Below are 24,219 nucleotides of genomic sequence, written 5' to 3'. Positions count from 1 at the left end.
GTACATCAGAGGGTTGTTCTCTTGGTGGTTGGCCGGCTGGGAAGTGACCGATCTCCGGGGCCTCCACAGGGCCAGCCTCGCCAGTCCGTACTTCGTCATGCTTCCCGTAGGGAATCCCAGCGATCCTCGTTTCAGCGAGTAGCAAGTATCCTTGACCCAGCGATCAGCTGCGTGTCATCGTCCACGCGGTTGCGCGCACGTTGTCACGGGTGTTCATCTCTTCAGAGCGTGGCCGATAATCTGGCGGGTCTTGTCGATGCACTTCCGCAGGATATTGCGAAACGACATTGTCGAGGGACTTCCCCTCGCGCGTGGCCTGGCCTGAGGATCGATTATCGAGGGGACAATGATCCAGGTTGAGCTAGCTTTGAGGAATCTGTATCTAGAGTCTCTTATCTTGGGCAGAAGACGATGCTGGGACGATGGACGAGTCTCTCTCTCTCTCTGGCACGTGGCCCACGTGTCTGCCTCGTGTACTAGAAGGGACGTAGCAAAAATATTTCCCTCGTCCTCCGCGAAGGACCCCCTTCGACTACTAACCGCTAGTTAAGCTCTGACGGAGTGACTGCACAGCCAATGATTAACGATCCTGCGGGACTCCGCGCCAGCTTCGTAGGATCCTTTTGTCCTGCGCTCCTCTCTGGACACTTCACTGCTCCAAGTCCTACCCCGCCTCCGCGCGCGCGTCGATCCAGCCGTGACAGCGTCCAGCCGCGACAGGGGTGGCTTTTTATCGGGGATACTTCACCGCTGGCACACGGCGAAACTTTGATATGTTCGTCCGCCCTCCTGCACGCAGCCACCCCTCTAGGTGGCCCGCGGCGTCGGCCAAGGTGCCGTAGGCGTCTTCTTGGTAGTCAAGGCACTGGGCATGCGCAGCGGGGGCGAGCCTCTCGCGTTCTCGGCGGAGCTACGCTGGCTAGAATCCGGCACCACCGATCTCTATGCTCGCGGATACTTATCTTCTAAGGCGTTGATGATTGCTCGGGGTCGGATCTTTCCTGGACGACGATCGATCCCCGTTGGGTGCCTGCGGCTGGACTACGCTAAATAAAAAATCCCCGTTCGTAGAAAACTGAACGAGCGAAGCTCTCTGCGTGTATCACCAAGCGCTTTATTGTCCTGATCTATGAAGCTTGATTATATCCGGGGACGAATGTCTGGGCGGCAAAGTCGATCACACTTTCTTTGGGTAAAAACGGGACGTATTGACTGGTGTTCTCCTCGAAGACGGATAATTGAGCGGACAGTGGAGGAGCAGTCCTGAGTGTAGAGAGTCAATTGATCGGAACACTGGTATCGTTGACGCGCATTCGATTCCGGGGTGGCCTTCCCCGCGATCAGCGCTGGTTTAGAAACACGTGGATCAATAGATTTCGATCACAGGCGTCGGCGGAGAAACGCCGAAGCTCTTTTCCTACGGCGAGTAATCACAGCTCACAAATTAACTCTTTTGGAGACAGTCTTCTTCAACGGAGTCATTGATCCATTGGGCATTAGGATCGGCTTGGCGAGAACACTGTTACCGAGACTGAGTGTTATCCTAGAAACAGGATAGTCCCGAACGAAGAACAGCTAGAGCACTGAAGGCAAGTGGTCAACGCTCGCTGTAGGCTTCTCAAGAGACCAGACCCAAGTGTGGAATCCCCCTCGTGATTACCATCGATCGATAACGCGGGAATCGACGAAACTGGAGCACCGACATGATCCTCGGGTATCAGTTCCTCCAGTGGGTCAGCTGTCGCCGTTGCTTCCCCGTGGAAACGAGGAATCCGTTCGACCGTCGTATCCAACGTAGCCTCAACACTGGCATCGAGGCGTGTTCACGGTACGCCCTCCGCTCCCAGAAGCTCTCGCACCGACCGGTCCCCACTGGTCTCATTGCCAAAAGTACCGAGACCTACAGTCCACCATCGCCTCCCCGAGGCCAGCCCCTGACTGTCCGCCACCCCCTGTGCCACCCATCGATCTACCGCGGGAGGATATCAACAAGATCAGACCACTGACGTCACCGATGAACCTCGAATCCCCGATCAGCGCCAAAAACTCAACTTTCCCGTGGCCGCTATCGATCCCGCCTCCCTCTCCGCCCCCGCCCTGTCTCCGGGCGGCGGTGTCGCGTTCAGGCCGGAAACCGGAAGCAGAGCCCGCGTCCCCAGCGTCGTGGAGGCCGTCAGAGGCGCGGGATCCCCGGTGATCGATGCCCGGGGCCCGTCTACGCGGCTCCCTGCCACTCGACGTATCTCGGCGACTTGCGTGTCGGTTCGCGTCACACGTGACTCGAAGGTCATATTCCGCCGGGATCGATCGTTGTAATGGGATGCTCGAGGAGGCCGCACGGTGCACCAGGAAGCCAACAGCCGCCCCCGACCGATGATCACCCGTGTTGCGCCGCGACAGGCGCGCCTGACCGCGCGGATCCGCCGTGCAGCGCCGGACGGCAGCCCGCCAGGGGCCAGGTGTCGCGTCTACCAGCCTTCTCTGCCGCGTATACCCCCGTGCATCTCATCTTCCGCCAGCGGCACACGGGCGGACGGTTAATCAGGGGCACGTCCTACCCTCGCGCCAGTTCTCCACGTCCTTAGAGGGTTCGATCCAGTCCCAGCGGCCATGGAAGCCTCGCTGATAGTCTTCACGCAGCTCCGCTGAGCCTCGGGTGGATCAGCCGCCGGTCCCACGCTCGCTGGATTTCTAATTCCTCACTGGACGATCATTGTCCCGTCACCAATCACACGATCCTGGAGGCCTGGACCACCGTCGTCGATATATGCCGCGTACACGCGGCGAAAACCCGTCGCTCTACGCGGATGACTGCTCGCCACATCGAGCGGCCCCGCGACTGCGCACACTCCAGCTCCGTTCGACCCTTCGTTTTCCCTCTCGTACCCTTTCTTCCCGCGACTGCTGCTCCCTTTTCAACCGCGTTAGGGCAGCCCAGGGAGGAGGGACGCGGCTGGACGATGGCGGAAGGTCGAGGTCCTTGGTCCGGGATGTTGCCAAGGGGACTTTTTGGGGCTTTTTCGGCATAGGTGGCGCGAGGAACTAGCGGGTATTGGTGGATGGGTTGTTCCAAGAGAAACTTAACTTAGTCACTGTTGCCTGAGATTATCGGGCTCCATTGAGCTGTGTATTTAGTTCCTGTTGTTTGTCAGAGAAAACTAGAATGGTACCTGCACTGCTCTTACGTGGAATATAGAGATCGCGTTTCATTTTCGGTAAAATTGACTTTGAACTTTAGCCGAGTACCGATGCACCGAGTTACCTACGGTTGCTGGCGCCCGAGGGGCACGCTGCGGTAAGGGGAACGCTTCTCGACGCTGCACGCGAGAAGCCACGGGAAGGGAGGAACGCACCCCTTACCTCAGCGCGCTCCTCGGGCGCCTGAAAATCTACTTCGGTGCATGCGTACCTGGCCGACATTCAAAGTCAATTTTCTAGGAAACTAAGCGAGTTATGACAAAATTTTATAATGTGTTTACCTGTACGGGACACCCTGTACAGGCGAAAATCAGGAATGCACTGGCTGCTTATTTGCGACGAGCAATCCCACCGCGATGAATAATCCTAAATAATTAACACTTGGTATCCTCGATTCTAAATGAGACGTCGAAGATGCAGCAGTGAATGAACATTAAATAAACAAATATTTGCGGGAAAATACACAGCAGCCAGCGCAGACAGAAGTTTCTTTGTCTGCCTCTCGAGTGCCTCTCCGCTCCGTGGACTTAAGCAACAATGGAGGCGCAACGGCAACAAGAACCACCCCTGCATTCTGCTCTAATTACAGGTCCGCCCAGCTACCATTCATCGCGTAGCAATTTTCGTAGGGAAGTGTAGAATGCTCTCGTAGATTTTCAGGAGATCGTGCAAGCCTACCGTCCCCTTCTACGTCTGCAGGGGAATCGATAAATGGACAGGAATATTCTGCGTGTCGCTGGTACCTCGATTGCACGGTTTCTCGGGGAAGAAATCTGCGGATAGACGCCGTCCGTGCACCGCCGCGAAAATGTTGAGTCAGATTTATAAATAAACCGCGTTATCAGATGCTCGCCGGGCTATTTTAAGCTATCGACCAATCAGCGTTAAGGTCAAGCGCGCCCACGATTATTCGACTATCAAAATTTATCCGCTGCGCCGAGCCTGGACTAGCAACCGCTTTTAAAACGTCCGTGGGACGATGAGTGCCGCGTATGTGGGATGATTTATTAATCGTTGAGGATTGTTGGTGAATCTTGGGTTAAAGCCACTCGGATTTTAAAAATCACAGATTTTTGAGAGGCGGAGAATTGATTTTGAGGGAACGGCGATGGGAAGAGTGCCATTTGGAACACTGGAGTTTGAAGTGGTGATTTGTGGAAGATTTCAGTTTTGAGAAATTGGGATGAAAAATTGGAATTTGGAGGATTTTTAATCGAGGAGTGGGAAGGGTTCGAATGCAAAATGTGTGAATTCGAACAGATCGAGTTTGGAGAATTGGAGAAATAAAAATATTTCGAGGGGTGGAATTAGAAAATTTCAATTCTGGGGATGCAATGCAATTCGGCGATGGGAAGAGTGCCATTTGGAACACTGGAGTTTGAAGTGGTGATTTGTGGAAGATTTCAGTTTTGAAGAATTGGGATGAAAAATTGGAATTTGGAGGATTTTTAATCGAGCAGTGAGAAGGGTTCGAATGCAAAATGTGGGAATTCGAACAGATCGAGTTTGGAGAATTGGAGAAATAAAAATATTTCGAAGGGTGGAATTAGAAATTTTCAATTGTGGGGATGTAGTGGAATTCGAGAGATTATAATTTGCGAAAGAGAAGCAGAGTTAAAGAAAGCCTCGATCAACAACCCTTGCTACCTCCCACCCCATTCTGTTACGTTATCAATTTCCTAAGCGACTTCCGTTTCTTTGCACAACGTCTGTGCCTCCATGCGAATTGGATGCAATGCACAGAGTGTCATCCTGATGACACAACGATGAAACATTGTGATATAAGTATCCATCCATTCAACGATGATACATTACAGATGTATGAAAGGAAATTAAATGGTTACTTCATGCGTGATCCATCAAAGAGAAGCTTGTGGATGAAACTGCAAATGATACTGATTAATTCAGTATTCTACTAACCCAGACCTAACCCAGACCTTTTATAGATTCATTTATTGAAGAGGAGCTGCGTTGATGTTATTAAATATATTAATAGATTATTCTGTGCCAGAGATATTTCTCTAGTTGGTACGGAAAATAGCAAAAACAATCATTCAGTACATTCAAACATATAGTAAAATTAGCAATGAGTAAGTAAATTTATTATTTATCACATTTCAGTACTTAAAATTGTAAAATTGTAAAATGAATGCATGTATTATTTCAGGTTCATTGCACGCTGCATGCAGTACATTTTAAGTAAAGAGGGCAGAAGAGCCTGGAACTCCACATACGCGGACTTGGGAAGTTCCACCAGTGCCAATACTCATATTTTTATTAAAATATATGAATATTTAATTGTCAATATTTATTGTAATTTAATCAATTTCCCTTACATTTTCTATCCTTTCTGTAATGTCACACAAATTTTGCCGAAACAACATAGCTGTAAAATCTGCGAACAGTTACGGGACCATTGCTAGAGAATGTCCGGAACGTTGCATGAAGCTTGCAGGTAGGTTCCATGTGCGTTGCCGTGGAATGTTCCACAGAGGCGGACACAGGAACCTCCCTGCAATGTTGCTGGAACGTTCCGGTACTGCACCGGAACCTTCCTGCAATGGAGTGTACTGTATGGATACGTGCAATCTTAATTCAATGTTGAAACATTCAAAATCAAATCTGAGTCAAAGGAGAATTTAACATCAGACCACTGACATATCTAAAACAATAAATAACAGTATATACTTGCTAAGAAAAGAACATTGCATTCTCAGGTCAAGAAATTGAATTTAATTGAACTTCGAAAGCACCGACCTACATTCAACTTCCTATCGCCTCTGAATTCGAAAAGGATCATATTGCTCGTAAAAAATGCTGCGTAAAAAACTGCACCTCGTTAAAATCAAACCTTCGGCGATAAATACACCGGAAGCAGTCATGCTACCTAGCGGCAAAACATCGTAAAAGAATTATCTGTAATATCGTTATCGACATAACGTTCCCGCCGGCGCTATACTCATTAAAAATTACGTAACCTTATAAAAAAAAAAACGACGAAAAGAATTTCCCCAACGCGTGGGTAACACATTTTCTGTATCGAAAACAGAATCACTCTGCATACCAAAAAAAAAAAAAAACAAAGAAGCAAGCACTTGAAACCCCCAAAATTTAATTAAATCAGCCCTGTTGCCCCGAGACAGAAATTCCGCGGAAAAAATTCCTCGCGAGCGAGGCTTCAGGATTGAGGGGATATCGATCGCGAAAACCTGCAGAATTTCAGAATTCTGCTGCCCATTGACAACGTTCCTGGGATTCCTCGTGCCAGTTACGTAACCACCCCCTTACCGATCCGCGTTTCTCATGGTAAGAGAGCCCAGCCGCCGCGACACTTTTACTTTCCATCAATCCGCAGGGAATTCCGCGGCGTCATACGGGGGACGTTTCTGTGCCAGCGGAAAAAGGTCGGGCGGAGGAAGCGGCGAATAAATTTAGCGAGGCGGAACGGGAGCAAGAAACCAGCGATAGAACGGTACGGTGGACAAAGAACGGGCGCCCCGTCCTCGTGGAAATTGGAAACATGCCAGTGGCGCTATCGCGCGGTGGGCGGCGCAAGTCGGAAGGGGTGAGGGTGGCCGAGTAAGGGGTGACATCTAGTCGCGGGGAAATATTGACCGTAAAAATGGCGTCCACGCCGAATGCACGCGAAGGGAATCCCATTGAAAGGTCGGTGAAGCGTGTCCCTCGAAAGTTCGTCACCGAATTTCTACGAAAATTAGTGGAGTCTTTGGTTTTTCCTTCTCCAATGTCACGTTAAAAAATCAAGGTACTGTAGTGGTTACATCGGTTCAATAGATAAGGGTAGTTCACACGTGACCCGCGGGGGTTTCTTGTTCTCTGGGGTGAGGGCCATTTATCCCATCAACCCCCGGTGCTTTAAAACGGAGCTATTCGCCTAAAATACTCAGCCGAAATTGGTAGATGTTAGTAGGAAAATCTACCAACCCTTGACCGCTTGGAAATCGAACTACCGCGGTGCTAAGGGTTGAGACCGATTTGCTCAAGGAATGGTAATTAATGCGTGACTCGTGGGGGTGGTATGTTTTTCCTGGAAGCTACCGGTGGACCCACGGTGGACTTTCTATTCGAAGGGTGCGAGTATTATTCACCCTCTGCGTAATGAAATACTACTCGGGGATGAATTTTACGCGGCGCAACTCGACAGGAGTCCTCGATTGAATCATTCCCGTGGGTCGCCAGTGACCTCGCGGGGGAGGGACCCGTGACAATTCGTTTCGCTTAAACGGCGAGCCGGGGTTGCGTAATCGCGGCGAGGCGCTCGGGCGAGTAAGCTTTGAAAAGTAGTTTCTAGTGGACTTACAAGGAAAATGGCCAGGAGGTTTCGAGCTTCTGTGACGGGCGCTTTTCGTGTTTCGCGGCATGTCGGTTCTCAATTCCATGGCAACTGTACAGAAGGGAAAGAAAAGGTCAGCATTAATTTCGTTGGCGTTCGACGTGAGCGTGCTAGAAGCTGTGCGGCATAGCGCGAGCGCAAACGAGCCCCGAGTCTCTCGTCTTCCGGGGCTAGCAGAAGCGTGCACGCAGAACGGCTGATTGCAGCGGAGCTCGTTACGTAATTCGGGACGGTTTATCTTCCATTCGGCGGAGGGTCCGTCGCGACAAAGCGTTCCCGAACGCGGGCGGGACACAAGCGGAAAGTTTATTCTGTAAATGGAAAACGGATTTGCCGTCCCCCCTTCGCTTTTTAGGCGCGCATCCTGTCACGTGCGTGGCTGCTCGATCCCGCACGGCTTGTTTAGGCCAGGCTTTGCCGTACACGGAACAGGGGCCACAACTTTCTCGGCCGCATTTTTTGCCGAGTCGTAATAAAATACCGCGGCACACCGAAGTTCGCGGCTCGGTGTAATGAGATCCCTTGGGCTAAGATCTCGCAACTTTTCGGTTCGTTCGAGCGACGTGGGGTAGGTTTCTCTGAGCTCGCTATACAGTTTTAAAGAAGATGATAAATTCAACGCTTAATGCTTATAAAGAAACCAAAGAACAGTGTTCTGATCTCTGTTTAGGTGTACGAAACTTCGGTGCGTTATAATAAATGGCAGCCGCATTAAGCGTTTGTTGAAAGACAGTAGGGGAGGCCGGGGTAGTTGATAGTTTTTCAATTTTTTTTATTTTTGTTTGCATTAATTAGTTAATGACAAACGTGCCAAAATATACTTCTGGTCCTTCCTCTTTAACCCTACGTTGACACTCTGGGTGCGAGCCACCCATAAGCTGATATATTGATGCTCTGTACATTCTATATTCAAAATAAATAGTTTTTTTCCTAAGTCGACTTACACACTATTTTTTCTCTGAAAGTATAATATCCGAACAACAACTCTGTAGATTTTTAGCTTCTAATATTGAAATTTGTAAAAGTTACAATTTTTAAAATATTTTCCTCGTTTTTCTTGACATCTGGTAATCTAGATTTTTTTTTACAAACACGGTAATAAAATTTCAATAAAAAATCTAGTGGAATACATTCTAGAGACTTCGAAATTGACCCATGATTTTTTTCACAAAAATTGGATTTCTTAGGGGAGAATGGCAGTCGTTCAAAAATTGCTCTGGGTGTGAGCCACCCAGGTATGTCAAAGTTGATCGAAAAAGGAGGTGCGTCAACGAAGGGTTAATACATAGTAAGCGAAAACTTGAGAAAATACATACGAAATGAATGAAAAAATGTTATTTGGACAAAGGCGAAATGTATCTACTGCGAGGGATGTTAATGCATCTGTAAAATATCCGTCTAACGAATAACTAATAAATTTGGAAAATAAAATTTTAACCTAGATACCTTTCCAACAATATAGACTCAAAATGAACAAAGACGTATTCTAAAAACCAAACAGATTTTCGAACATACATAAAACATTTTTATTCCTATTTTGTTCATGTCTGGAATATTCCACCTATATTGAGTCTTTATTATTGCGACACACGCTTTTTCAAAAATATTTTTAAAAATATTTATACACTCTTTGATATAATTTCGAAGCATTTTCCTAGAAATAAAAGGAAAAAATCCGATTAAAAGTAGTCGGGGAAAGTTGATACATCGTATCAACATGCCCCAGAGAAAACGTATCAACTTACCCCGCAGGAAGTCATTATGTACAAACATCTCCATAAAAAAATGTGGAGCATATAAAGAAAATAACAAAACGTAATTACCTTACCTTCGAAAGACTCAATGTGATGCCACATTTATTCGGGTCATAAAATTCTCTAAACCGTCTCAAGACGGATTGGAAAGTGAGCGCAACTGTTTACTTTTTTTCTGTATAAACGATTGTTAACGCCAAGGTACACAGACGTACGCTGGATCGTAGTAAACAATTGTTGAATAACAAGCTTCACATACATATCTCGCTGAAATGGAGCTACACATATACAGTGTCGGTAAACTAACCCCGGTCTCCCCTACTTGTTAGAAAATCTATATTTTAACAACATTATTCACAATCGACCACAGTAACTTTGAATAAAACCTATTCGGAAGGCCCCCGAAGAAATGGATCACGGAACTCGCGAAACTCGATTTCACGGAAGCCACAATTTCCAGGGGACGCTTCTTCCGACCCCCTCCATCCCCCCGCAGTTATCGATTACTTCACAGCACACAATGCTTATTGTGACCGTTTCACAGCGCGAGAGCTCAAAGAAACCCTAAAGCAACTCTCCCCGAAAGCGACGAGGGCCAAATGGTCCCCAGCAATTTCCAAGCGTCTGCGAAGCCTAACTCCAAACACTCAACGAACCACCTGGTCGAGCCAGGTGAAAGCACGAAGGAGGAATCTGTAAGCGACCACTTACATGCAGCCTCCCCTAAATTAGAAAATAAGCAACGGGCGAAAGGTGCCTTTCAAAGCTTCCCAGTAAATCGATAGAATACAAAACCCTTCGATCCGACGAAAATTCCTGGGTTCTCAAGGTCCACCCGTAAGCAACCCTCACGGAGGACCTCGTTACAGGGCGGGGACGACGAACGCGAGCGTGAGTTCGCTGGTTTTCGATGAGCACTGCCTACGTGTGGCTACAAGATGCATCCTGGACGCTTAAATAATTCATTACTCGCCGTGCGGATTTGCATTGTGGCGAAGAAGCACCACAGTGGGACCAGGGGACGTGTAGGGGAGCAAACGAACCGGAGTGCTCGCGGGGAGGAACTTCTTTTTGTAAAAATTAAATGCATTAAGTATAACAGTCGAGGTATTAATTTTTCACACATACTTTTAAAGCTGTACAGGAAATGCCAGATCAAAATGAAGGCAGCAGAATTGCGAAATAGCGTAAAAATGTAGTTATCTGAAAAATAAGGATTTTGAAAACGATATTTTGTTTATTCATCGACAAGTAAATCTCACATTTATTCGTCGCAAATCTTCACGTTTCAAAGCCGTTTCACACTGTGCTGAACCTATGAAATAATTGTTTTGGAGATGATAAATATATGACTATTTTTTTTTAAATTTTAAATGTCTTTTTATTAGAATAATATCGCGTTTTCACCCGAGCCCCGCAAACTCTAAAGGTGGCTCTGTTCGTGAGGATCGGGGCGAAGGAGGAATAGCAAAGCTCGTCGAAGGGCGCACATTTTTCACCAAGCTGCTTCGAAGCAACCGAAATTATACATTTTCGGCGCGAAGCGGGTTACACTGTGTGTTGTTCGGAGGAAGTTGCGTCTGCATTCCTGGTGCCGGGATCGCACGCCACTGTTTTAAAGCTTATCAGAGGCTTGGAAATTATAACAGGATGTTGCGAAACGTCTGCCTACGTGTAAAGCGCATTTTGACCCAGAAAACGGACTCCCAGGACCGCTTCCCTTTTGTCCTGCTTTTTCCCTCCCGGCAGCTTATCACCGGGAACAATGATTTGTGAAAGTTTCTTGCGCCAGGGGCTCGTGAATTTTATCTCTCACTCCTCCCACCCGCGTTTTAATGTAACCCTCGGAGATTATCGTCGCGCGATCCGTGGCGTCGCGTTTCAGCAGCAAAAAGCGTCGTTTAACCCTCTTTAACCCTTTACAAAAAAAACCAGGCGTGGGGGAATTAAATTTCTGAACGGAAGGTAGTCTCGAAAATTGAAATTAACCGCGCAGCTTTCAGTCATCCCTCCAATGTTTCGCGAATCTATTCAAAATTATTTAGCAGACAAAGCTTCTGGTTTCAATTAAAATTAACCCTCCCTCCATCTCAGAATGATCAAATAAAATAAGGTCTGGGTTAGCTCTGCGATATCGAGTTCTAACATTCTTCGAGTAGATCTCGAAAACGAAGGCTCCTGATTTAAGGCAGAATTGTTTCAGACCGTCCAAGGAATCAACCCTTAGAGAGGAGAGGCCGCGGATGCAACGCGACTTCGACCGCACCCTCCGCATTGTCCACGTGGTTCGATGGGCTGTTGTGTACAGTTCCAGGGGGGTGCACCCTCCGTGCTTCCGTATCGACCGCCCCCGCGCCACCATGGGCCCGAAATGGGGTTGCATCTTGTCCACGAAATGTTTTCAGCGCCGAGGCGGGCGAACCACCCCCCACGCCCCGCGAGAATGGCGTTCGACGGTCAAGTGTCCGGACTGTATCTGAAATTGGGGCTTGATACGGGGCGGTCGGTGATTTATTTGCCGGCCGAGCCACTTCTCGAGGGTGGTTTCTGCGGCGGTGGATTTTTGCACGGCTGAGAAACGGGATTGTTTGGCAGCTCGGCTGAGAATCGACGCGGACATCGAGGGCCAGCTTTATTCCTGGACGATGTATTCTCATTTATTCATGGGATGGGAGTTTGTTTGATATTCTCCAGACACCCGACGGAAATAAAGTGTCCCGCGGTTGTCAACGCGAGAATTTTTTTTAACCACCGACTGTGGCCTTCTATTCTACTCGCTCCTACGTTCACGCCGCAAGTAATATCTAATTAATATGGAAACCGAAGAAGCAGGAACTAACCCAGAAATTTGTAGGGTGGCTCGAAACCTCCCGCAGAAGTGCCGGCCCTCGAAGGAGGACAGAGGCAGCCCTTCGCGTACCCCGAAAAATTCCAAGACGAGTAACACGACTCCAGAAATAATTGAGCGTGCACAGTGAAACCGGACCGCGCATTGTACACCGTCCAGGAGGGGCACAAGTGCTTCATTGTCTGGCACGGAGGACGCTTGACCTTCCGCGACGTATCGAGCACCCCCTGCCTTTCCTTTCACCCGATCGTACGGGAAGAAACTAGATGCTTGTCGTATTAAAAAAAAAAAGAAGAGAGAATGGAAGAAAAGAAAAAAAATCAACTTACAATACCTGCCCCCCACGATATCACCCCAATTCATCTCCATCCCCCGACGGTCCCTCCCCCCCGCCTAGAATACGTTCGTGTGACACGCAGACATGTTAAAGCCCCTCCTCCGCTTCCACCCTCCCCCCTGGTAGCACGCCACCGTTCCACGGCCCGGTTGCCACCCCGTACGAGGTCGAGCGCCCTTTCGAAATTTGCCGATGGCCAAAGGAGGCCTCGAGGACTGCTTGGCTGACCTCGAATCCGAGATTCTTATCTTTGAACCGAAAGACGCCGTTTATCGAACGACAGCGCTACTCACGGCCGTCCGACCGCGCGGCGTTTTCAATAGGCGCGGGTTTCGGTATCTCGCCGTGGCCCAGAAACCGATTCACAATGAGAATTCTGAAATATAAATATGCGCCGCGCGCCCCACGGCGGCTTGCGAGCACAATCGGGAGCGCGGAGAACGATGCCGCGACGATTAAGAGGCCTCCCGAGGGCAGGAGGCTGACAATCGCGCCGGGGATGGAGGGCGCCGGACAAAGCGTCGAGTCAGACTACTGGACGCTGGTCCGAGGCGGGCGTAGGTTGCACCGCGGTCCTCCCGGACGGCGGCTTCTTAGCGAGGCGGACGCTGAGTACCGTGGAACTAATTTACAGGGGACTTTGCAGGGGCTCCCTGGACCTCCGAGGGTGGAGCCCGTGGCTGCCGTTGCGGTGTACTCGGAGAATTAAAGATTCTGACGGAGGAAAGCAGCTCTAGGGGGATCCTCGGCGAAGATGCCACTTGGAGGAGATTCTGTGGGAGGGGTAGGTGTTTGGGGGGCTGGAAATCGAGGGCTGCGATGGGGAAAAGTTGAGGGCGGGATTATGGGGGAGGGAGTTCGGGGGATGATTGAAAGGGTTGTATCTTGGAGGATTTGGATTCGAAGAAGTTTAACTCGGGGGTGGTTTTTTTTTTTAGGAATCTTGGAACGATTCTGGGTTTATAATTCGAAGTGGAAGCTTTGGGGCGGCAATAACGGAAGATTCGAGTTGGATCGAGGAGCCTAGTGGAAAACAGGCATACGCTCGTGATACTGTAAGTTTCCAGGAAAACAAGTTTTAGGAAAAATAATCTTCCGAAGCAACTTGGTGCTAAATTGTAATTGTTTTAAGTGGTAATTGAAGTGGATAGTAAATTACAACTACTACCGTAAACTGAGGGAACATTGGTAGTTAAAAAAATATAAAACAGAGTGCATTGAACATGAAAAGAAACAAATTCAAGTGGTTTACTCCGGTTACCGGTTAACATTGGCAGCTAATTAATTAGCATGTATTAAAGAAGGAAAAGGAGACAATTTTATACATTTGCACACTAGTGCAATCACAAAAGTTCTCGAAATATTACGATAGGATGCTTAAAGCAAATGTAAAAATGTTCATTTTTATAGTGTATTAGCAAACTACCCCCGCGCTTCGGTTCGGGCTTAAGAGATATTAACCCTCGGTTGTCACACCCATTTTTTCGAACGTCGTTGTCACACTGGGTCAATTTGATCCTGCTAATTTTCAATCAGTTGTTATTTAAAAACTAGTTGTGAAATTAAGTCGCAAAAATTCTGGGGTAAAGTTCCAACATTGTAGAATATATGCCTGTCGTTGAAAGTTGAACTTTTAAAGTGTCATCATGCTTAGAAAAAAAAATTGAAGCAATAAGAGTTGCGACAAAAAATTTTGCTTAAAAAATTGCAGGGTCAATTTGACCCAGTGTGACAACCGAGGGTTAAGAAATTCCCTGGAAACACATTTCGCTTCTTTTCACTCCCTCGGGGGTTGATTAGGGCAAAATGCTGAATCTGGTTTTTAGGCATTTGTGTGGGTAGCCTTTGTAAGTAAAAACCAAGTTGATGTCTAATCGGGTCTACCCAAAAATAAGAAGTCCGAGAAAACATATTTCACCCCTTCTTACCCCCTTCGGGTTGGAATTTCCAAAAATCCCTTCTTATCGAGCATCTACGTCGCAAAAGAAGTGTTCCCTCCGAATTTCATGTTTCTAGAGTCAGCGGTTTGGGCTGGACGATGATGAATAAGTGACGCAACGATTATATAAGTATAGATAGCAAAGTGTTAAAAAAATATGCCAATATTCCCCTCCTACTGTATCAAATCCTGGCTAGAAAATTCCTTGACACCATCTATTACATCTTACTTTGAATAAACCATCGATTCATCAGCTCCTGTTACTTCCATAATTTTCCGAACCAGTTCGGAATATTACATTGCCACATCCTATATTTATTAAATAACAGAGAAATCCAAGAAACAACACTAATTATCAGAGCACAGGAACAAGAAATTCTTATTCAATCTAACTCAATATACGAGCCGTTTATTTCGAAACTGGCCTAAGTCCATTTGTCAATTGTTTTTGTTGACTGTAGTAACGTGTACAACTTGAAGTTGGTATTAAAAATTTATACACAAAAAATTGTTAAATATAAATGGACTTAGGTCACTTCCAAAATAAACTGCTCATATTCGAGTCCCTCTCTCCCTCCGCTTTCATCACACCTCATGAAAAAATTCAGCATAAATACACAGAGTGGTGTGGACCTCTTTCCACCAGACATCTGTTTACATTCGGTATAAAAAAAATGTAATATTCCCCTGTGCATGAAAGGGATAGAACTCGGCGGAACGTACGTCAGATTGCAGGAGCTACTTGACACCCGGAGAAACAAGAAATCTATGTAGACGTGGCGTCTACCCCCTGCCAACTGAACCCCTCAATTCTGTGACGCATGATCTTCGATGCGTTTAATCGGTGGGGCTAATTTTTCGCGAGCGCGGGTCGGATCGATGAGCAGGAAGATACCAAGTATTTATCAGGACGCGAATATCGTTGCGAACGGTCCCCGCTCGAAATGGCGCGCTCTGCAGATTGCCGTGGTATCCGGACGATTGAGTTATCGCGATAGTTCCGAGGAATTCAGTGAAATAACTTCGCCGGTTAAATACACACCGCTGGCGTCAAAATATTGTGCACGATGTTATCGCGGCACGACGTGAAACGTATCTCGTCCTTAAATTGATACACGGCGGACCGAACCTATTGGCTAGGTTCTCTTCTTTTTTTTGTGAACGTACCAGCAACGTACTACATATCAAGAGATACCGACACGATTTCGCTCATCATTCTTTCTACCGAAGAAACGTGTGAACGGCAACCGACAGGTTTCATTTGTAGCCCCATTCACTAGGCTTTCTATAAAATTGCTTATTTCAATTTTATAAAAATACATCAAGCTTCGTTCGGTTTGAGAAAATCCACAATGAGACAAAGATATCGTGTCTCACACGAGACTTTAATCTCACGAGACAATAATTTATTTTAATTATTTTATTATTTTTCAATTATTCTGTCATTAGTTTCGTGAAATTACTTAGACTCTCCTGAGACAGGTTTCATTATATGTTTTAAAAAATCTCGTCTCTCGCGAATTGTTCCCTTATTGCTGAGATTTTTGTCCCGCGATAGGAAAGTCTCGCGTAAAAATTTCAACGTGGATTCGCGGCTTAAGAAAGCTACCGCGACTTTCTCCACGCGTGGCTTATGGGGCTCGCTTCACGCTCGTTTGAAAGCTAATGAAACGAGTTATTCAACGATATGAACCACGTCGATCTTTAACATACTGCGAGAAGTCAAGTGAATCGACTCGGCGCCCAGACCTTCCTCACGATGTACTGATAAAATTGCGATAAATAATTCCAGTGGAATCTTCGCTGAGCTGCTTCAATCCCATCATCCGCTTTAACCCCCTTACCGATTTCCTCATAAATAACTGCTCCAAGAATACTTCTGTCTAAAAAATATTTAAAAAATACGTCCACCAGAAAACGACACCTTGGATTTTCAAAAAGCTGGATAACCCCAGCTCTACGTTTCTAAACAGTAATTAATTAAGGGACACATTCGCGACAAAGTTGTTTCACCCAACGCGAGACTCCTTGCTGATATTAAGACCCAGATGTGATTAATATCTGTCGATTAATTCCTAATTTCCCCTGACATTAATGATTCCGATCAGCACTCTGGGTGACACGCGGAACAAATGCCGCGGATCGATCAAGCTCGTCAAGTTAAGATGGGCCAAGTGCTTAGACGAGGTTCGCGCGCACGTTGCGGAAATAAAATACCCCAGTCGATGGAATTATTCGAAACACCCCGCCTATTATCATTGAATAAGAAGCCACGCCGAGCGCTATCGCTGCGCGCTGACTCCCCCAGTTGTCAGCACTTCCTCCGTCAAGTTCCAATCGAAATTCACGCGCTGCTGATTCTTTGAAACCGAGAACCCTTTACGGAGCGCCGTGAGTTGCGCCATATCACTGTTTGCGCAGCGAAGCCTCGCCTGTTAGAGTCAGTATGCTGCAAATTATGGTTCAGTGGGCAATAAGTTCCTCCGACGCCTCCGTCACCCTCTCTGCGGTCCTGTGTACGTGTAACGATGATCTAATTAACCCGCGCGATCCTTTTATAGCGGGCAAATCGATGGGAATTAAAATGGGCAGTCGAATCGGCTGCTCGTATTCGTAGCTAGTAATTCCGTGATTGAAAACCTGCCCAAGTCACCTAACATGGAGATCAGCTCAATACGCAATGGAGTACAGCGGGGAATTGGAGTTTGAGAATAGTTCTCATTCAAGATTTCATTGAAATCCGTCGAAGACGGTTTCCACGCGAGAAGATACTAGGAATGGTAAGGGAACATTTCATCGTCATTCTTCGCGCGGAATTCAATGGAGAGAAGAAAAATTCTCCACCTCACTCTGCGAGAATACTGCGTGATCCTTTATACTTTATACCATTCAAATGGAATATCGGATGCTTGGTTCGGAATTTCTAGGAATTAGTGGTACTGTCATACAGTCCATGAGGGACTGGAATTTGTTTAAAGACAACCTGGACAGCGACTAGGCTGTTTTTTCAGTTCGTTTGCGGGCAATTTTTCTGTTTACCTTAATTAAAACAGAGGGAAGATAGGAAGGAGCTGGAAGACCTCTCTATGTGCGCGCAAATATTCCCTGGTATGTACACGGAACGGGGGAGAAGTCTGCGCACGAGTGATACACGTGCAGGAACGTGGTTACACGACCGTTTTCATTCTCCGCGGGGCGTGTCAGCGTGTCGAGCAATTTCCTTAACTCTCGTACAATACCACTTCGAAGGTTCGACAATGGCGCGAGTCGCAGCGTCTGAAGGGTGAATAAAAGTGCATCTTGCGCCGCTAACGAGTGCCGTAGAGAATGCCCGCTAAAACCGAGAGGGGGAGGCAACCCGTCCCGTCTCGTTTCGTTTCTATTCACCCTGATCTCGTTCTCGAGCAACAATTTCCCCCGCGATTCTTTCGGCGCTTAATCGTCCCGCGGCCCTCCATCGCTCCTCGGCGCTTGCTTTGCCCTCTCGGCTGACCGCGACGCGGGATTTTCTTCGAAATTATTTTTAACGACCCTGACACCGAGACGCCCGACGATTACTGGCATTTTCGCGAGGCGTGTAGACGGAGCAGATTGGAGGGGCACCGCAGGTGCGATTTTTAATTTCTGTTCCCACCGATATCGAGTTTTAAGAATTTTAAGAATTTTAAGAATTTTAGGAATTTTAAGAATTTTAGGAATTTTAGGAATTTTAAGAATTTTAGGAATTTTAAGAATTTTAAGAATTTTAAGAATTTTAAGAATTTTAAGAATTTTAAGAATTTTAAGAATTTTAAGAATTTTAAGAATTTTAAGAATTTTAAGAATTTTAAGAATTTTAAGAATTTTAAGAATTTTAAGAATTTTAAGAATTTTAAGAATTTTAAGAATTTTAAGAATTTTAAGAATTTTAAGAATTTTAAGAATTTTAAGAATTTTAAGAATTTTAAGAATTTTAAGAATTTTAAGAATTTTAAGAATTTTAAGAATTTTAAGAATTTTAAGAATTTTAAGAATTTTAAGAATTTTAAGAATTTTAAGAATTTTAAGAATTTTAAGAATTTTAAGAATTTTAAGAATTTTAAGAATTTTAAGAATTTTAAGAATTTTAAGAATTTTAAGAATTTTAAGAATTTTAAGAATTTGAAGAATTTGAAGAATTTGAAGAATTTGAAGAATTTGAAGAATTTGAAGAATTTGAAGAATTTGAAGAATTTGAAGAATTTGAAGAATTTGAAGAATTTGAAGAATTTGAAGAATTTGAAGAATTTGAAGAATTTGAAGAATTTGAAGAATTTGAAGAATTTGAAGAATTTGAAGAATTTGAAGAATTTGAAGAATTTGAAGAATTTGAAGAATTTGAAGAATTTGAAGAATTTGAAGAATTTGAAGAATTTGAAGAATTTGAAGAATTTGAAGAATTTGAAGAATTTGAAGAATTTGAAGAATTTGAAGAATTTGAAGAATTTGAAGAATTTGAAGAATTTGAAGAATTTGAAGAATTTGAAGAATTTGAAGAATTTGAAGAATTTGAAGAATTTGAAGAATTTGAAGAATTTGAAGAATTTGAAGAATTTGAAGAATTTGAAGAATTTGAAGAATTTGAAGAATTTTAAGAATTTTAAGATTCCAAGATTTCAAGATTTCAAGATTTCAAGATTTCAAGATTTCAAGGTTTCAAGATTTTAAAGTTTCAAGGTTTCAAGATTTCAAGATTTCAAGATTTCAAGATTTCAAGATCTTAAGGTTTCAAAATTTTACGATTTCAAGATTTGTCCAGGTTTTCACGTTGGCGACAAACACCAAAAAATGGTGACACTATTAAATTAAAAAATTGTATAGTGCTCAGGAACATTTAGCTTCAAGTAACAGCTGGACGTGCTCGCCATAGCGGCTGCGATCGCTTCGCCCATGACAAGTTTCCCCATGTCCTACGCACAGTAATCCCCTTTCGGTTTAATTCGAACTGCCACCGACTTGAAAAAGCTCATTAAGGTAAGAGAGTTCGCGTTCAAATTGCTCCCGAATCACGCTCAAACTACCCCTCCACGAAAGCGGGAATCCGTCCCTCTTTCGCGAGCGTGGAGACAAAAGCACGGGAGGGGTGTTTGAAGCACTTTGCTTGAATCCGTACAGTAACGTACGCGCGTATCTCGCTCTTAATGGGTCTTTATCCAGTATACATAAAGACAGACTCTGTGAGACCCATTCGAAACGAGGCTCTTAACAGCTGGTGTCTAGTGCAGGGGACATATTTGCTCGACAAAGGTACAGATAGTTCGAAAAAGGGCAGAAATGTGCATGCGTGTAGTGAATCAATGAACACGAGTCGTCATGATCGAGCTGCATCACTATTAAATTAAAGAATTCAAGAGTCTTTGTAGAGAACACTGTAAGTACCAAAAATCAAACTTTATACCATATTATTACCATTGGCGCGTAGAACATTTTCCGATAAATTTTTTTTTTAATTTTCCATTGTGTTTTCTACAAGTACTCTTCAATGCACTCAAACGCTTTCAAACCTCAATTACCCCAACTAATTCGCAAATATTCGACGCTTCGATAATTATCGAAAAACTGCGCGATTCCTCATCAAATAATGAATGAAACACATAGAGTATTCTCTCGTGCAAAGCTTCGCATCGAGACAATCAAGCAAGGTACAGGAAAAACCGAGCGTGGAAGTATCCAGTGGAATAGGTCTGCCTATACTCAGACGCGCCGCCGGACCAATGTGCCGGGAGCTTCGAGGCTCTGTAGCTAGTTCCCGGTGCGTTATATTAAAAATTGTTTGGAATAAAAGTTGTCGAGGATGACGAGAGCTTCAAAACGCGCCCAATTTTTGTTGAGAATTTTGAAAAAATTCTTGGCTCTCGGGAATACTCAGAACACTGCCGCTAGTGCGAGGTAGACTGTCCGGCAGAATTGACGACGTTACGCGAAGCAAAACACATTTACCGTCGAAGGCGTTAAGCTGTTGACTGTCGACGCGTCGACAATGGAAATTGCCGGCATGAAACGCCGCTAAGAGCGTCTTTCGCGGCTGTCGCCTTTAAATTGCTCGCGGTGTGCTCGGCCGTGCGCGCGGATAGGCGGGATGGTCTTTTTGAGCCGCGTATAAAAGCCCTCGACTCTCGAGTCTGCCTTCCACAGCCTACCCCTGCACGCGCCCCTCCGACCCCTGTCCCTCGCGTTTCAACAACGCTCCTTCCTTTCTTTTTTTACACGCGCGTGCTTCGAGACGCGCGCGTTTTCGAACGCGTCCAAGATGCACACGGACGCGGAGTGGCGCTAGCAGACACAAAGCTAATGTATACAAAGGAGCCATGCCACTTCTTGCTCCACGTGCCTTGCCCTCGGGGCGTTCGATCTTCGAAATTGCAGACCTTGCGAATTCTTAATGACCTTTGTCGCTGGTCCGTTTCGAATCGCTCTGAATATTATTTGAATGCTGAAGACGGCGGAGAAAATCTGAAATTGTGCGAACTAAGGTTGGGGAATGCCCCGCGATTGTTTGACACCTTCGACAAGCCCTTGCTCAAAGAAGAAACCTATGTTTTCTCAAATATTTAACGTCAGAGGCTTGAACGATGTCCCCGATCAATAAACTCAGATTATTTCAGAGACAAGCACTTGGACGTGCTGAATAACTTTTAGAAACCCATGTCTCGAGATGAAATGGTAGACAGTAGCCAAGCTTGAATAGGATGTTCAGTGAGCGTCGAGGGGCTCGAACGGCTGAAGATGGATTCGTAAGCCTCTTTGTTAAGCCAATAGCGGCGATTCCACGTCGAATTCAAGTGGGGGACGTTGTTTTTCTTTTTCTGTTCGGGGGAATACGCCAACACTCGTATTACGAGCCACTTAAACGACGCTTAACGAGAGGCCTCCATTGTCGCTGGGCTTTTGTTGCCTGGCGCTTTAGTTGCTTCGAATTGGCGCGATCGTACGAGTGTTTCCAGACATAATTCGACCGAGCTCTCTCTCTCTCTCTCTGGCTCCTCCTTCCTCATATAACGATCAGCACCGGTGCAATTAGGTAGATTCTTTCGCTATTAAAGTAATCTAAAGTCGACACTCTGGGCTACTTTGCGGGCTAATGAAATCTTCTGAAGGAATACGTGGGATTAAAAGAAAACTTGAAAGTCCTCGTTTTACTGAATTAACTTTGTTCTACAGGCGGAACTTAGTGATTCTTTTAAATAATGAAAATTCCAGAAACTTTCATCTAAATGAACTTGGTAGAGTTTGCAGGTCTACTTTCGAAATTTCTCCCAGCCACCCTGTAAGGTAAAGAGACCAGTAGTTGACCATTTACCAGTAGTCGACTAATTTTCAGAAAAACGTGAAAAATAAAGTTTCTAGGAGTGCTGATCGTTTAAAAAAAAAAGTGCTTTAAAAAACTTTAAAACACTCAAGTGTGAAGTGAATTATGAGTAGTATTGGCGAACGTTTATTTTCATCATGGTGAGTAGTGTGTTCCAGTATCGTTATTTCCTTAACGATTTTGTTAAGAAAAGGTGTGCGGTTTGGGTAAAAAAATTCGTAGGTTATTGATTCTTTTTCTTTGAATTCTTCTGAACTTCTGAACTTCTTCTGAACTTCCGAAGCAGTTACTGAATTTGGGAAAATGGTCCTAACTGTGCCGTATGCATATTTCTCGACACCGAGGTATCCTATCGTTGTTATGCAAATGCTGCTTTAAGTCAGCCCAATCTGTCAGCTCAGGAAAATATCAGAAGCAAAGCAGCGCGTCCGATACATCGAGGGGGATGCCAAAGGTTAATGGATGATCAATCGATACCCCCGGTAGTTTGTTATGGAGCTCTGTTATAAAGCTGGTTGTACACCGATCAGAACGGTAGCACGATGTCCAGGAAACGCGTTTCCCCGACTGTCGAGATGTTTCCAATGCGTTCGTTGGAAAGAGTGACTGGTAATTGTTCGATTCATAGAGAGCCTCGATTGTTGCGTTGAAAGCGTGGAATGAACGAGGTTGCTACTTTTATTAGAATTACATCGAATTTCTGATCGCGCTTAGAAGAATAATGCAATTGTTTGTGAAAAGATTTAAGAATAAAGAATTTTACAATTTTACCTCTGGCGAAGAACATACCTAATCCCAACTTCGGGAAGAATTTTAATTCGAGTTGGAATACGATTTGCAATCGAAGTACCTACTTTAATATGTAGATCTTCCTCTACAGAGAATTAATAATTTTATACCAAAATTCACAAGAAAAAATCTACGAGGTAATTTTTTTCGCTAAATCTAGCACAGCAGAATTGAATGATATTGCAAACCTGTAGGCATCACAGATAATAATACTTTAAGCTTCTCAGATTGAACTTAGGAAGTTGCTTCGATTTCTATTTCAATATTCACTCTCTAGCTTTCTATGGCACTTTCGAGATATTAAAACACACCTGTGTGCGATTAAGGAGTGCATAAAATCAGTCCTCAACATAGAGTTATAGAATCTACAAAATGAAATGGCTACTACTCTGCCCTCCTTAGTTAAACTGTCATATCACCACTTTTTCATTTTTCAAGATACGTTGAAATATTTGAAGTTCCACGCGTCTTTTACCTTTTAAGAATATCCTATCTAAAACAATTAACTAATTGGTACGTTAATACTACATTACCTACCGGCACACCTATTAATAAAAATATATATTAGGCTGTTACGAAATAATGTCAACGTGTTTTAATTTGAATGAAGGAAAATAGGGAAGGTACAATACTAATATAATTTTTTTTACTAATGATAAAGCTTCAGTTTTCTCAGTTGCTTCAAAATGCTAGATAGGACACTTTAACTAAAGAGGGTAGTAGTGACTATTGGCGTAGTATTTACGAGTAAATAGACATTGTTTCTAGATAAACAGTGGTCGTTAATAAAAATCGAGCCGCTCCACCCAACCCCCCCGGCAACACACGTGTAGGTCACTCGATCTCGCAGGAGTCGCAGGCGTATCGATTCACCGCGGCCACGGCGCCCGTTCGTCTCCTCGAATCAAATCGAATCACGAGGCTCCTTCGCGCAACTAATGAAATCCCAGTGATTAAACGTGGCACCGATTCCGCTTGCTTACTTCCTGAGACGAAAGTTCCCGATGGGGACGGTGTCTTTCGTCGGGACGCGGCAATTCGTGCTGCAATTACTCTTCGAGAGAACGGGCCCTGTTATCCTCCCCTTTTTTTTTGTTCGTGCGACCAAACGAATTGAAAAACTTTCATCGAGAACGAACGATCTTTGATCTCGGATCCCGCGTCGATTCCCCGAGTGGACAGCTTCGAACCCTATCATCATCAACGTCCTACATTCTAATTAGATTCTCATTCCAACAATTTCCTCCTAGCTCCCATAATTCTCGAGATATACAGTAAGCCAGCAGAGCAGATTAGGGGAGGTTTCCACCCCGATCAACTAAAAAATAGCAGCAATGAAAAATCGTCTGATACTTCCATCAAGATCCTCCCCCACAAGCCTGCAAAGTTTTAACAGAATTGGAATTTTGGGGGTACCAAAGCTCCCCTGTAGATCATCCCCTTGCAGCGAAAAAAAAATTAAATCCCCTTTCTGTCACTGCCACACGCTCCCCTTTCCCAACACAATAAAGACGCCCAATTATTACACCCCCGACGATTTCATCCATCCCCAGGCAGGCTGCTCCAGAAAACGTCGCGCCACCCCCTCGCGTCAGCTTTAACCGCGATCGCGAGTGGCTGCCGCCAGAGCCGAAAACGCTGCGGATCTCGCCCGCGAGAACGCTTCACGCCCG

The 24,219-nt window shown here is 45.3% G+C and overlaps 1 protein-coding gene across 9 annotated transcripts in view; it reads right to left on the bottom strand.

The window, feature by feature from the left end:
- The window catches only part of Ih (hyperpolarization activated cyclic nucleotide gated potassium channel Ih), a 144,380-nt gene that overhangs the window by 102,262 nt on the left and 17,899 nt on the right, over nt 1–24,219 (bottom strand). For 8 of the 9 annotated variants that reach the window (XM_076825621.1, XM_076825630.1, XM_076825622.1 and 5 more), the window contains exon 3: nt 7,520–7,603. In XM_076825621.1, the coding sequence (XP_076681736.1) occupies nt 7,520–7,603 (84 nt within the window). Of the gene's footprint in view, nt 1–4; nt 2,369–7,519; nt 7,604–24,219 lie in introns of those variants that run through there. The other variant, XM_076825626.1, reaches the window with a different exon arrangement.

The sequence above is a fragment of the Andrena cerasifolii genome, chromosome 13 (assembly GCF_050908995.1).
Source record: "Andrena cerasifolii isolate SP2316 chromosome 13, iyAndCera1_principal, whole genome shotgun sequence".
Lineage (NCBI taxonomy): Eukaryota > Metazoa > Arthropoda > Insecta > Hymenoptera > Andrenidae > Andrena > Andrena cerasifolii.
The sequence above is the reverse complement of the archived record's forward strand: the minus strand, read 5'-3'. Positions and strand labels throughout refer to the sequence as shown.